The sequence below is a fragment of the Lactuca sativa genome, chromosome 2, assembly GCF_002870075.4.
Source record: "Lactuca sativa cultivar Salinas chromosome 2, Lsat_Salinas_v11, whole genome shotgun sequence".
Classification (NCBI taxonomy): Eukaryota; Viridiplantae; Streptophyta; class Magnoliopsida; order Asterales; family Asteraceae; genus Lactuca; species Lactuca sativa.
Genome location: NC_056624.2, coordinates 199,713,018 through 199,727,931, shown reverse-complemented (window position 1 = coordinate 199,727,931; position 14,914 = coordinate 199,713,018). Strand labels below are relative to the sequence as shown.

The following is a 14,914-nucleotide window of genomic DNA, read 5'->3' as shown; positions in this document are numbered from 1 at the left end:
AACAAATAAAATATGTTGTGAAAAATATTATACATAGGCCGTAACACTTCATAAAAGAGACCAAGTACTTAACATATTTAATATAATTTCAAACATAAATAATTCTTCTATAATGTTTAAGGTAATTTCTCGAATGTCAAAATTAACACTACTGATATCCTACTAACTTAGGTCATCTCCAATGGATTAAACCCATGGAGATTTGTATGGATTGCCAACTAGGAAAGAGAATATACACCTTCACTTTAATTCTTAAAAAATTAATAATTTTTTAATTACAACTCCTTAAAAATTAATAAATTTTTAATTACAACTTCATTCTACCATTCAATTGTCATTCAACTCCACACTCTCTCTCCTCTATATTATATTCACATTTATTTCATTAAACTCTCGTACAACTCTCATTGTTGATGGCCTTAAAACACATATCAAAGTAGTAAAAAAACTACTGATAAAATAAAGACTGTTTTCCAAGATATAAAAGGCGTACCCTTTTTTTAACGTTTTATATGAAAAGATCCACTAGTATGGCACACTAAACATTTTAATCTTAGCACTTGTCGTGTAGCTGGATTTATGTTGCAAGTTATTTGGCATTATTGTTGCATATTAAAAACTTCAGTTTTCAAGTTGTAAAATACATTTACTCTTTCTGATATTTTAAAGGCATAACATGTTGTAGCATGCACATCCTTTTGTGTTGCACTTTTCAGGATCATTCGCCAATTTGATCCCAAATGTTACCTTTCCACAATCAATAACCATCGAATACTTTAATTTCTAATACAACCAAACATTCTCACCCTTACAAATGCACGTCCAACAAGGGTAAATGGTAAAAACGATATGGCAAGGAGACCTCAAACAACTATATATCCGTTTTGCTTGATATTTTTCACTGAAAGACAACAAATACAGTCACTAAGCCTTTTTTCCTAAACCTCCTTAACCAAATACACAAGTTCGGGATGTCTATAACCTTGGCTTTTTAACCAAATACAGTCAAAAGACCTAACCCACCCTTTTGCCAGATCCAGAAAGAGTCCTATAAAAGGTTATAAGACTGAATCAAAGGCTTTCAAACAGCCCTACGTCTTATCCAGGTCCTATATTGATGGGTCTTTTTAACTGCAAAGCTTGGTGTATGTGCACTTCTAACTAGGGCAAACTTTGAATGCAAATATTTTTGTTTGGAAAGCAGTAAAATGCAGAACTTTGAGTTCAAACAGTAAAACCATAAAAAGTGACATACATGCAAGAAAGTACAAGTTTCAAACTTCCAAACACAAATTTGTACATACTGCTGTCAATTTTTCTAACAAAAGAAGCGTGAGATAAAGATTGGAGCCATTTTTTCCTTTTTTTCTGCAAGAAACCACCAACCAAAAGCAAACAAACAAAACCCACCCCGACTTCCCTTTCATTTATAATGCTGCCTCCCTGCCTTCTTTTGCTTCTATGGTGCTGCTGCATTTACCACATCAACAATAATTTAGTAATGATTTAATACAAAGCAAAATAATACAACATAAAAGATTTGAAAGAAAGAGCAAAAGAAAGTATTACCTTCGGTTGGAAGAAAAGTGTACATTCACAGCTCCTGTATACTCTTTCCTGATATATCATTTTTTTGTTGTCATCAATGACTGACAACAAATGAATTACTAGGGACCAATGACTGAGCTTCCATAAACAAACAATCATGAAGCTCTCAAAACTGAGATTGATGAAATGGACCAACAGCTGACATGTCATATCCATCCACTCAACCTCAGTAACTTATGCCTGCACCTCTGCCACATCAGATAAATCCTATAGACATGCTCTCTGACAGGGTGCAGGCATGGCCCATGCCCCTCACCGGGGCCGGGCTATTCCAAAACTTGCATCAGATTGCTGCTGTTGTGTCTGCAACACACACAGGTGTCACTTACTTTTTAATCAAAGAAAATACCCAATTAAATAAAAGATTTAGAAAAAAAAAACATATATTTCTTACTTGTGTGTAGTGTTGAACCTGCTCACGAGGATGAATGAAAGTCACCCCAGGTCGCTGACATGGATACTGCATATATAATGCAGAAGCAGAATGAGGAGAAGCATGGTTAGGGTTAGGACTATATGGAGTCATCATTGCATCTGGAGGTCTGTAACCAATTCCTGCAGGTGAAGATGGTGGAACCCACGGTCCAGGTAGATGCTGACTCAGCGCATGAGATTGATGTTCAGCTGAAATAGGCGATCTATGTGCCGAACCAAGCTGAGGAAACTCAGTATTGTAGTTCAAAACCGGTGTATACATCGGCTGTATCTGATAATTCCCCCCGTTAAACCCAAACCCTGGATCAAATCTTTGAGCATATCTGAAATTTTTTTTAAAATATATATATTTTTTAATACAAAAAAAAAACTTTTACAATGTCTATACAAAAAGAGAGAGAGAGAGAGAGAGAGAGAGAGAGAGAGAGAGAAAGATGGAGATGAAATGAGAGAACCTGTCATAGTTTCTGTCATAATCAGGATCCTTACGTTCAACTTCACGATCACGAAAGATTGCCACTCTACTATTACTTCTTGACCTAACAATAGGCTCCCTTTCCCTTTCCCTTTCTGTCCTACTACTTCTACCTGGTCTACTACTGCCAGCTGTCGAATCAACTGAAGATCTCCCTATCGCCACATCACCTGGAACAGAAACTTCTTCTATTTTTATATGCTGGAAAACTTCTTGTACCCTTGGGCTTGGCTCGTTCTCCTGTTTCCCACTAGAACTTGAGCTAGAGCTAAAGATTCTTGCACGTGCTCGGTTATATTCTTCTTTTCTTTCCTCCACGCTTTTTAAACTATTGTTTTTTAAGGAATTTGAGTTTGATCCACCCGAGTTTTGTGATCGTTTGTTGGGCCTTTGTTTGATTGCAACTTTCACAGCATTGGTGGGAAGGTCTTCTGTTGGGATACTTACAGGGATGTCTGCTAGACGGATTGGAGGGAGGCGGCATTCGGATGTTTTGCGTACGATGATTCTGGATCCGGAACCATCCGGAAGGGTGTTGTCTAGTAGAACCATGGATTGGAGGGAATAGTGTTGGGCCACTCGGTGTGCTGCTAACCGCAGATATGAAGTGGGCAATTGTTGGAATTCCATTTGTTGTTGTGAAGGATCTTTGATGAACTTCTCCACATCTTGCTCCATTCGTAATACTGAAAACAAAATTACAGTGATTGTTTATGCACTTCTTCTAAAAATTAAAACAAAAGAAGGGCAACATATATACAAGTAAGCAATTGAACAAAAGGGCAACATATATTCACATAGAGGCTACGCCCAACATTGGTTGTAAGTCTGATTGATGCAGTTTACAATAATTTGATTAAAACAACCACAATCACGAAGACAGGGTAGTCAAAAAGATGTTTAATTCAAGGTTTTTTTTTTTTTTGACATTTCAAGAATGAAACAGGTAAAGTACAATATGATTTGCGTCAACTAGTTTTGATCTAGTCATATGACATTACAATGTGGCACAGATGATGAGTAAACTTGTTAATCACACATCGACTACAAACACCAAGTGAGCAAAGCATAATTTCTGTTTTACTTTTATTGTATCTTCATTTCTAAAATTCTGCCAAAATTCAGTTCGATTAAAACCTAACAAATGTTCACATTACTTTTCATTGAAGATTGAACCGATTATAGGACAAACATTAGGGGTTGGCCTAATCTTCACGCTATGTAAGATAGTCCAATTTGAGCCTCCTGAGAGAGGCTAGCACCAAAATATCGAGTTACGTTTTCCATTCTATGATGTCCTTAGTTGCAATCTATCCCTTTTAAGAACAATTACATACAACAGATGATAAATTTGCCTTCGTAAAGACCACATAAAAACAGTAAACGTCAAAAAAAGAGACAGACCTGAAAGGCGCTCCCTAGGGTTTTGCAAAGCTTCGCGAAGGAACTGATCGACAGAATTTACCAAATTCTCCAGCACACCGCCCGAAGATGACCTAATCGGAGTTGAAGAAGCAGAAGCAAACTCCGAAGGAGGAAGAGGAGGAGAAGAAGTAGTAGTAGTAGTCGAATCGGAGTTGTTGTCCCGCTTGGACGAGAGCATCAACCTGCTCATAGTGGCGTCTAAGTCGGCGACCTCCCATGAATCTGGTGGAGCTGGTCCAACTCCTCCGAGATCGTCTACTGAGCCCGCCATGGCGGCGGTGACGGTGTTGGTAGAGGAGCGATTGATGATGATTCTAGGATTGACTGTAGAAGAAGTTATCATCAAAAAATTGATGATGATGGTAGTGATCTCAGGTTCTTCGAGATCGGAGAAGAAACCCTAGATTGGAAGGTTTTGATCGATTTCATGAGAGGGACGATGGAGATGGAAAGATGAATCGAAGAGAGAGCCAAAGAAGATGATAGGGTTTGACGATGGAAAGAGTGCGCCTTCGGTCGCACGTGTCGTTTACCTCTCTTACATCTCATCATGTTATAAGGATTACAGTTACGCCAATTAACTTATTTTTATTACAAACACTGCCCTCAATTTATAAAAGCTATCATTAACATCCCTAGCTTTATGCAAATTATTCACAGGTTAAATGGTTGAAGTGTGCAGTATAAAAAATAAAAAAATAATAAAATAAAATAAAAAAAGGGAACTTGTATAGATGATTTAAAATGTGATATTTTTGTTGTTATGTTCAAATAAAAAATTGTCCTTTTAATTTCTTTTTTATATTATTTTTTATGTTTTTCAAATATTATAATAATTAAAAATATATGTGAAATATCTCTCTCTTATACAAACACTAAAATACACACAAAAAAAAAAAAAAAAAAAAAAGATACATACCCACATACTTTAGTAACAAATCTTGAAGAACATATTACTAAATGTAAATAAATGACCGAATGTATTACCAAACTTAAATGATAGTTACAAATCTAGAAAAAAAACATTGTATTGTTCGTTCATCAACATAGAAAATCTATTAAAAAGATATTCATAAATACTTCTCAATCCAACTTTCTGGATCTCAAGACATATCGAGAATTTATAATATACAAGCACGTTATGCACCATTAATATTGTAATCATCTTCGATTTTGAAGTTGGTCTAATGAGTTTGGAACTCCTCTTTTATCGGTATAAAAGAATCAGATGAATAATGCCTTTTGCTGGAGTCCACTAAATTTTTTGAGATCAAACACCTTTGATATAGGGCTTCTACTAGAAAACTTAGACAAAACTATTTTAGATACAAAGAAACCCCAAATGGATCTAGCATCAGACTTTTGAATGTCTTCTAACGGATATATGGTCTTCCTAGGGATAAGGGTGTTTCATGGCTTCTACAGGATCTATAGTCTTCCCATCTCCTTTTATGAGCTTCTACATTATTAAGATTTTTAATCTAAGGCTTCCCCAACATAGATATGCAAAATCCTCTGCCACCACCATTTGAACGTTTGGTTTCTGAAACCCTGGCATTGTCGGAGTTGGAGATGCTCGATGTTGTCATGGTGGGTGCGGCTAACGATGTGATGGAGGTGTAGGGTTGTGATGTTTATTCATATCGATGGAGATAAATGTGGTTTTTACTGCCATGTTAGGGAAACGACGTTTACAGTTGTAGTGAAGATATATATTGTAACATCCTCTAGTTTTCAGAACCAAAAAAAAAAAAAAAAAAAAAAAAAAAAAGTTTCTTTATGCTTTAAAAATCATCATAAGAACCAAAAAAAATTACGCTTTAAAAATCATCATACTTTATTTGCGAAAAATCCCAATATATATAAATCTTTTGAGTACAAGATTGTCTCAAATAAAACCCTAAGGATGTCATAATCAATATAGATACATAAATTACAGCGTAAAGACCTAACTGTATTGAACATCATTCCAAACTTTCTCTTAATCACCCAACATCCTTGTAATACCAAAAATCACAATAAATTTTAATTTTTTAAAAACAACCAAAAACCATCATTGTTTACAAAACCAGTGTTTATCAAATATCATATTATCCCAAAATCCAAAAAACAAAAATTTTAAGGAACATGCATGATCACGCCTTCGCCTTCCCACAATCCTCGAAAATACCTAAAACTGTAAACTAAAATTGTAAGTCAAAGCTTAGTGAGTTCCCCTGAAGTACCACCACACAAACATATAATCAAACAAATAACAGGTCCACAACCTTTCTGGTTGGATTACACCTGGCCCACAACCTTTCGGATGGAATGGCTCGACCCACAACCTTTCGTTTGGCTTGCCCAATACATAATAAGTCCACAACCTTCTAGTTGGATTACCCCTGACCCACAACCTCCCGGTCGAAATGCCCTGGCCCACAACCTTTCGGTTTGAATGCCCTGGTCTGTTGACTTACAGCACAAAGCAGTACAGTCTCGACCCCACCATACCATGTTGACATATACATAATAAATAACATATATCCAACAACATATAATCATATAACCAGTTAACAGACTGACAGACAGATTTATAGATCACTATTGTATAGCAAGATCCTATATACGATGATACATAACTAAAGGGGCCGACATTGGTGCCTTCAACCCACAAGAACAGTGAGGAACTTACCTCATAGTCTGAACGATAATTGATAAAGTCTCGGCTCCGAATCTCAGCTCTACCCGTCACCTATCCATCAAAAGTGATCAATTCTCAAACACAATCCAAAATACCATTATGTCAAACTTAGTCAAAATATTGTCAAAGTCAACAACCCTTAATGTCAAATATCCCACCTCACGTTGTGACCAAACCTTGGTCAGGTCGTGATAGCCCACTCGGTCCGATTCCACTCGACTCAGCCCAACCTAGCCAACTCAGTCGTATAAATCACCTGAGCTGACATCACGACATAAGCACCCCTCTCATGTCGTGAGCTCCAAGGAACTTAACAAAATACGGGGAATTATTCAAATCTCACGTCGTGAGATCTTAGGTCTCACGTCCTGAGCAAAGCCTGAAGCTAAAGTCACCATTTTAAGTCCTTATTCCATTAAGTCCTCGAATCCATTTCATCCAGAAGTTAAATGGGACTCTTATAGTCCATTAAAATGTTTCCTTTATATCCATGCTTGCACCATAGATGTGATGGGTTATTAGGGTTACAACTACAATGCTTTAAGCGGTACAACAATCAAACAATTCAATTGATTAGTGTGACATCCCCATTTTCACGGCCAGAAAAGACCGATTTAATTTATGCTTTTAAAATAAAATCAGAGTATTCCTTTGATTTAAAAGAGCTGCGGAATTTGTTCCCAAAACAAAATGTGATAAGAATTTATCAAAGCATTTCTTTAAAGAAATGTATTTTGCATTATATAACAAAAATATCAGGATGTCATGTTCCGATACAAACCAAAAGCATAATCAGTACAAAATAGACCTTACAACAGTTATTTACAACTACTGATCTATAATCCAAAATATCTTGATAAGTCATCCAACTTATGCTCTGGTGTCACTACCTGTAATACAAAGAAAAACTAAGTGGGTCATGCTTGTGAGCTTGGTGAGCATATAGGGTTTTCAACCCACAAATAATGAATTTATTATGTTTAAACATTAAACGATCAACTAAATTTCCCAACCCCATTATCTTATTTATTTCTTAATGATTTACCCTAAGAATCATCTATCACTCATTCCTAAGGAATAGGCACGAAGTCACATCGTCGTTGGGGTTTATACAACAGGCACTAAGTCTATAGCTAACATGGTTTATACAATATGTGTTATGTCCATAGCTCTCACTTATCGACAATATTATTCACGGGAATCCACCTCCAATACAATTTCAATGGGTTTTTAAGAGTACAACTAATAAACATATAGTTCACAACACCTACAAGTTGCGAGCCTGCTAGTGTTCCACGGACCGTCTAGAATAATCCATGGTTGTCATCCATACTCTACTGAATAACCGGGGGGCAGTGCTTAGGTAAGGGTTTCTTTCATATTTCATCCCTCGCCCTCATCTCATGATCTATATCACCGATCAATTCATTTATCCAACTCATCTTTCAACATATACCCACTATTTTATCTACCTATGTTTTCCCAACTTTTCTGTAGATATAAAATACGTAATCAGTTTAAATCATTTAAAACATGTATAAATCATTCATTCAACATTCATCTCAAATAAACAAACAATATATATTCACATAGCACGTATTTCATATAAAATACTTCATATTTATGTGTAAGATGAAAGTGACTATACGCTTACTTGATAAGACGTGATCGAACAGCACTACGGCTCTTATAGTAATATTCTTTGATGAAACTAGGATATCTTCAAAAACTGGTCTTCAAGCGGGCAGAGTTTCAGCTCGAAAACTCTTTTTCTCGGGATCTTCGAGGCTCGGGACTTGCTTCGGGTGTCGGGGATGATATCGGGACTTCGGGGGGCTAAAAGTAGACTTAATGATGAGAAAAGTAGGAGAGAGGTTGAGAAATTAGCAACCAAAACCGGTTGCCTTCGATTTCTATTTATAGGGTTAAATTTCGCTATTCACGTCGTGAACCGGGCTTGTTCACGTCGTGAACTTGGTCGTCATCAGGTGCGTAGTCGCGACATCAGTCTGCCAGACTCTGAAGCTGTCAATCATTGAGTTCACGTCGTGAACTCTATGTTTACGTCGTGAGTTCTAACACAGGTTGAAGTTCGTGCCCCGAACTTCAGAAATTCATATCTTTTGCATACGAGCTCCGTTTTCGATGTTCTTTATATCCACGTGTAGGTGAGATTATTCTCTACAACTTTTATTTAGACTTTGTCGGCTAATTTTGAATTCATTTTTAATATTATATTTTTAGTAGGTCAGGACAGGAAAAATCCGTTATAAATTCATAACTTCTTCATCTAACGTCCGTTTTTGTCTATCTTTTTACCGTTGCAATACTATTAATGAGATCTTCGGTTCTCGTTTAGATTGTTTTGGCTAAAAATCACTCGATCTAAATATCGAGTTTTGGGTTGCATACTACTAAGCTGGAACTTAGAAAAATCATAACTTCCCCATACGAAGTCAGTTTTGGACGTTCCTTTTATGCACGCCCTCAGTTTAACGTATTCTACAATTTTTGTTTAGATTGCTAAGGCTAAAAATTGTTCTATCGTAAATTCACTATTTACGTCCTACAACGTCGTGCCGAATCTGTCGCGAAACTTCGACAAGTCATAACTTCTTCGTTATAACTCGAATTCCAGCGTTCTTTATATGTACAGAAACCTTATGACATATACTACAACTTGGTTAAGATTATTTATTCTAAACACTCTTCTGTCAAAAAGTCTTTTTTGATGCTTATCGTCTCTAAATTGACTAGCCCAGATTTACGGGCGTTACAATTAGGGCACATGTAACCTAATAAGGATCTATGTCTTTCATATACAGGCAACATACTACGAATTGATATCCTACAAAACTTTCCTATAAACAACTAATTCATAATAATAATAAATTTCCTTGAACATTGTTATAGCAAACAATCTTGGATTCCTTCTTCAACGCTTTTGGCAACAAGCACCATAAGTGTCGTGCCTCTGATGGTTCACACCCAAACCCTAGTAACCAAGGAGCTTGAAGAGAAAGAGAGAGAGGAGAAGAAGCAAATTTCGGCCAGATCTTCTTGAGGGAAGAAGTCACGAAATAATAAGGGGCATGGTCCTTTATATATCTGAGTTAGCTTAATCCCAAACCCATGATTTAAGGAGGAAACCCTAATCTCTTTGCTTGGTGACCAAGCAGCCAATTCCCTTCCTTATGCAAGGGCTTGGACGAAAACTCCTTGGGCTTGCTGAAGCGATTTTCGTCCACCCAATCCAATGAGGTCCATGGGCTCCTTTCCTTATCTTTCAATAAATAAACAAACAGACCCTGCACTTTTAATTAATCTAATTAATCTCAAAATTAATTCCAATTAATTTCTGATTAATTATTAATTAAATAATATTATTTCCAATTGATATATTATTCCCATAATATATTAGCAAACTATTAATTTTAATTTCCAATTAATTTATTAATCATATAATAAATTAATAAATCAGTCTCTCTCACTCTCTCTAAAAGCTATCATATTCAATTGCTAGGTCTAATGGCAATCCAAAATGGTTGTGCTACTATCAATTCAACTATATACCCATTATAGTTATAGGATTAGACACCTAATCCAACAGTCTCTCATTTGGATAATTCAAATAATTATAATTACTAGTATAACTACCAAACTTATCAGCAAATTATAGCTACCAAAAGTCGTTGTCGAACTCTGACCCAGTCAGTTATGTGTCCTAAGATAAGTGATCAAATATTCATTCATTCTACAAGATATCGTACAAACATAAGACATAGATTATAATCAATCTCATTGTCCTAGTTTTGTTTCCTGATTTTTTATTCGTGATGACAACATAAGACTCATGAATGCTACAGCTCCCCGCAGTCCTACAATACTCTCTCTCTCTCTCAAAGTTATACCAATTATAGTTATAGGATTAGACACCTATTCCAACAAGCTCCCCGCAGTCTTACTCTCTCTCGCTCTCTCTCTCTCTTTCTTTCTCTCTCTCTCTCTCTCTCTCTCTCTATATATATATATATATATATATATATATATATATATATATATATATATATTGCTGATCACGAATGCTACGACTCCCCGCAATCCATTAATACTCTATCTCTGCCTCACGTATGCTACGGCTCCCTGCAACCACACGATACTTCTCTATCTAACTCACGTATGTTACAGCTCCCCGTAATCATACGATACTCTCTCTCTGGCTCATGTATGTGACGGTTCCCCGTAATCATACGATACTCTTTCTCTGGCTCATGTATGTTACAGCTCTCCGTAATCATATGATACTCTCTCTCTCTCTCTCTGACTCATGTATGTTACGACTCCTCATAATCATACAATACTCTCTCTCTGACTCATGTATGTTACGACTCCCCGTAATCATATGATACTCTCTCTCTAACTCATGTATGTCATGACTCCCCGTAATCATATGATACTCTCTCTGTATCTCTGACTCATGTATGTTACGGCTCCTTGTAATCATACTCTCTCTCTCTGACTCATGTATGTTACGGCTCCCTGTAATCATATGATACTCTCTCTTACTCTCCATGGGCTCTCCCCCACGGTCTCCCCTGACAGTCCTAAGTGATTACTCTCACTCATATCTGTTCACTCTCCTATCACCCCACATTCTCATCATCAAGTCGTCACCCCAATGAGTCCACTAGCTCTTGCTCTATGGTCTAACCATAGATAGGTACACACACCCATCCAAATTAAACATCTCTACTTCTGACGACAATTTCCGCAACAAGACACTTTCTCCTGCTGCAATTCACATTTGGATAGTCCCAACCTATGACAATTAGTTGAAGGGTTCCCACTGGCACAATAGTCACTTGGTACTCCACTTGTTATCTCCCAACTCAAGTCTCAAAATAATCCCAAAAGTTTGGGGCGTCATACTTAGATACCCCGATACACTAACACAGAACCTCACGATATCTTGTCTCACTCACGGATCTTCCACTCGCACAACTCGCAACCTCGAAACACTCCAACTCACAACTTGACATAAGACAGAATCATCAATGACCAAGAACATGTTGACGAATATCCGAAATCCCATCTCCTACTGCTCAAAATCCATGCGAGAATACTCATACCGGCTCTGAAGTTGATTGCCAAATAACTGTTGCCCTCTCAGGAGTGCATATAATAACCCATACATTGAACTAAAATTTCTCAACAGCCAACCGCCTCGAAGTCAACCACTACAACTTGAAGAGTTCTTGATCACTATAAGGCCCCTAGCCAACGGCTACTCACTGTGGATGCATTATCTCGCTCTGCACCTTGTCTTATCCACCAATGACCCAAATCTTATATATTTGTACCGTAGATCTCTGTAACCAGTTCTCTAACCGCACTTGAACAAATCTCTGATCCTCTTAATTAAACGCTCAGTTCTCCCCCACTCAAAGTTCGAACCATCACCAATTTGCATACCAATAGTCTACTCCACAAACTGTTTCACCAGGTACATCACACTTGACTCTTGGAATGTACTACGTAATCACTCGATGATCTTCCAGATGGAGACCAGAAATTCCAAATATCATGAATCTCAGATAAAATCCTCAGAATCCTCCCAATGTGACTGTCTCTAGTCATCCTGAAACCTCGTATCGACACACCGTCGGGTATCCCAGCTATCCCAAATTAGTCATGGCTCTTAATCCAGGATTAACGCACTATCACACACCTCGTCTCTGATCCCTCATCCAACATTCCAGCATGTGGATCATCATAGAACAACAGACTTTACTCTCACAGTCGATACACAATGCAAGCAACGAGGGCCACTGCCTCGGTATACTCCTCTTAATCTCCTGGAACTACTGCTAAAAAGCATGCCTCACTCATTAAGGCACCTTCCTTGTTCTCTTCCATCCCAGTCCCCACTAAGAACTCCTTTATGGTATAAGAAATACCCCACAACAGACATACTGCCCAAATACTCTGGTGAAAAGGTCACCACCATATGCTACCCCACGGGGTTTACCTCTAACTCTAAAACCGAAAGCTCGTTATCTCTTTTGCTTCTCCCAGGAAACGGAGACAGCGCAACTCTTGTCCTAGAAGGTGATGTCTCGTTTATCAGTCGATTGCTCAACTCAGACCGTGATCCTCCATAAAGAATCATCTTTACTCATCCCTAGGGATGCAAGTTTTATCCGCGGATTGGGGTACCCGCGGGTATCCGACCCAGTCGGATCGGGTATTCCCCGCCTTAACGGGTAACGAATCGGGGATGGAGTTTACATTTTGTACCCGAAGCGGGGATGGGGCAGGGACGGGTATGATACTATCCGCCCCGTTAAGACCCGATATATATATATATATATATATATATATATATATATATATATATATATATATATATATCGAAATCAATTTTCTTTAAACACTGTTTAATGGAACTTTCAGTTTTCAAGACTTAGGTCCCGTTTGATAGTTTCTGTCTGAGAAAGTGTTGTTCGGTAAAGTGCTGTCTGAGAAAGTTTTCTGATTGGGAAAGAAACCATGTTGTTTGATTGTATATCTGATTGACTGTGCTGAATGATGGAAAAAAGTAATAATTCAATAAAAAATAAATTTAAAAAAAAGTTATTTAAAAAAATTAATAATCCAATAAAGAAAGAAAGAGACGGGGTTTGGTGTATAATTGTCTTTCCATCCCATTCAGCCAGAAATATATGATTTTGGGGCTTTCTGGTAAAGACATATCTTACTGGGAAAGACCCCTTCTTTTATGTAAATTAAACAGTCTTTTCGGTCCATTCAGCCAGAAATATCTGTTTGGACCTGGAAAGATGCGTATCAAATGGGGTAGCACTGAACCGTCACTTGTGTCTTTGATTAATATCAAGTGAGTTATGACCTTTAATTTAAAATAAAGAAGATCACCATTACTTTCCCATGCAAGATTCAAAGGCTCTAGAAATTAGTTCTTTCGATATCCATACTCATAAACATGGATAAGTCAGGTAAGTTTGTTTTTATTTTTTTGAAATCGTTTTTTGTTAAAACTTATGCCGATATCGTTATATATATATATATATATATATATATATATATATATATATATATATATATATATATATATATATATATATATAATCGATTTTTCAATATGTATGAACTTGAATGTCTACTTTAATCTGTATGAACGCAATTTTTCCCAATATCAACTCGATGTTGTTGTGAACTCGACTTTTTGCAATATGAACTCGATGTATGAAGTCTGTACTCAATTTTGCAATATCGATTTTATGTTGTTTGAAATAGAATCTTTGTAGATGAGTATCGAGCACTGTACCGGCTTCGTTTCTTTTCAACTTCGACCCTCAGTGGACGTTCTTCACTCTTGACATTCGACCACCAATATTCATTAAATCAAGCATCGACATCCATTCGATTTATAGACCTCTTCAAGCCTCACTATTCACTGCATCGAACAACAACCATCATCATTCATCAAGACTCATTATCATTGTAACTTGAAAAATTAGCAATGTTTGGTGTTTTAGTTTGATTAAGATGTATTTGTATGCAAGTGAATTGGTTGTTTAGTGATGGAGCAATATTTTGACAAACAAAACTCTCTTTATGATTGCATACAACTTCTAATGAATAAATATTTATGTTATACTTCTACATACTCCACATGGGAAACGAAAGTTTTGGATTAATTTGTAAACATAATTATAATAGTCGTGGTTGTATACTTGTATGTATAACTTAACTCCAATAATTATGAATATTTATTGGTTGTGTAAAGATTAAAAGATGACTGGTTTTTCTATTATTTGTATGATTTTATATATTTTTGTACTAAATGGGTATCCATCGGATTATCCGTACCCGACGGAGATTTTTTTTAGCCGAACCTGTCGGGGATTAGGCGGGACGGGGGCGGGGATGGGTGTGGGATCAGAGTTCGGGTACGGGTATGGGTATTGTAGTCCCCACTAATATCTGCCCCCATTTGCATCTTTACTCATCCCTGAGTCTTGTGACTCCAACTGGCATCTCACCATTAAAATCTCTCGAAAACTAACTCGATTTCCCTCTAAAGGTATGCTCCATTGAAACTTATTCGACATGGCCCTCTGGCCCCACACTCGATCATATCGATTCTCAGTCTAAACAATCACAACGGGATATCTAGTAAAGTCAAAAGCACTGCCTGTTACGAATCATGGTACTCGAACCATGTTAACTCCTCTCAATCTGCAACGAATCATGGTACTCGAACCACG

The 14,914-nt window shown here is 37.0% G+C and overlaps 1 protein-coding gene across 2 annotated transcripts; it reads right to left on the bottom strand.

Annotated features, from left to right (window-relative positions):
- Positions 1-1,209: 1,209 nt before the first annotated feature.
- On the bottom strand, positions 1,210-4,482 carry LOC111916259 (uncharacterized). 2 transcript variants are annotated; one of them, XM_023911868.3, is made up of 5 exons: positions 3,923-4,482; positions 2,499-3,204; positions 2,003-2,366; positions 1,570-1,911; positions 1,210-1,470 (listed from the first exon to the last, which is right to left on the bottom strand). In XM_023911868.3, exons 1-4 carry the CDS (start codon positions 4,284-4,286, stop codon positions 1,861-1,863), a joined length of 1,485 nt encoding a protein of 494 aa, XP_023767636.1. In that variant the 5' UTR covers positions 4,287-4,482; the 3' UTR covers positions 1,210-1,470; positions 1,570-1,860. The 2 variants fall into 2 exon arrangements, with proteins under 2 accessions (XP_023767636.1, XP_023767637.1); XM_023911869.3 differs by having other exon boundaries at positions 1,210-1,467.
- Between the last annotated feature and the right edge of the window lie 10,432 nt (positions 4,483-14,914).